Raw genomic sequence first — 286 nt, 5'->3', positions numbered from 1 at the left:
CCCCCGGCCATCGGCGGGTTGTTGCGGCGCTCCAGGGCGGCCGCCTGCTCCTTCAGGTCGTCGTTCTGGCGTTGAGTGTCGTCCAACTCGATTTGCAGGTCCTGCCGGGCAGCGTGAGGTCAGTGGGCACAGGAAGAAGCTGGGGCTGGCAGCGGGGACAGCACCAAGCCCATCCCACCCGCGGCCATCCAACCTTGATCTGGGCCTGGAGCTGGCGGACCATCTTCTGGAACTCAGCAGCCTGGCGGTTGCGGTGGCCCAGCTGGAACGCCCTCTAGCTCAGGCA

General features: G+C 67.1%; 1 protein-coding gene across 1 annotated transcript in view; it reads right to left on the bottom strand.

The window, feature by feature from the left end:
• Positions 1 to 286, bottom strand: part of LOC104495289 (myosin-7B-like) — a gene marked incomplete at its 3' end in the record, with an annotated part of 21,827 nt that overhangs the window by 490 nt on the left and 21,051 nt on the right. Inside the window, exons 30-31 of the mRNA XM_010138239.1 lie at positions 194 to 274; positions 7 to 101 (exon numbers count right to left, since the gene is read on the bottom strand). Coding sequence (XP_010136541.1) covers positions 7 to 101; positions 194 to 274 — 176 coding nt within the window. The remainder of the gene's footprint in view (positions 1 to 6; positions 102 to 193; positions 275 to 286) is intronic.

Source organism: Buceros rhinoceros, unplaced genomic scaffold, assembly GCF_000710305.1.
Source record: "Buceros rhinoceros silvestris isolate BGI_N320 unplaced genomic scaffold, ASM71030v1 scaffold36086, whole genome shotgun sequence".
In the NCBI taxonomy this organism is placed as follows: domain Eukaryota; kingdom Metazoa; phylum Chordata; class Aves; order Bucerotiformes; family Bucerotidae; genus Buceros; species Buceros rhinoceros.
The sequence above is the reverse complement of the archived record's forward strand: the minus strand, read 5'-3'. Positions and strand labels throughout refer to the sequence as shown.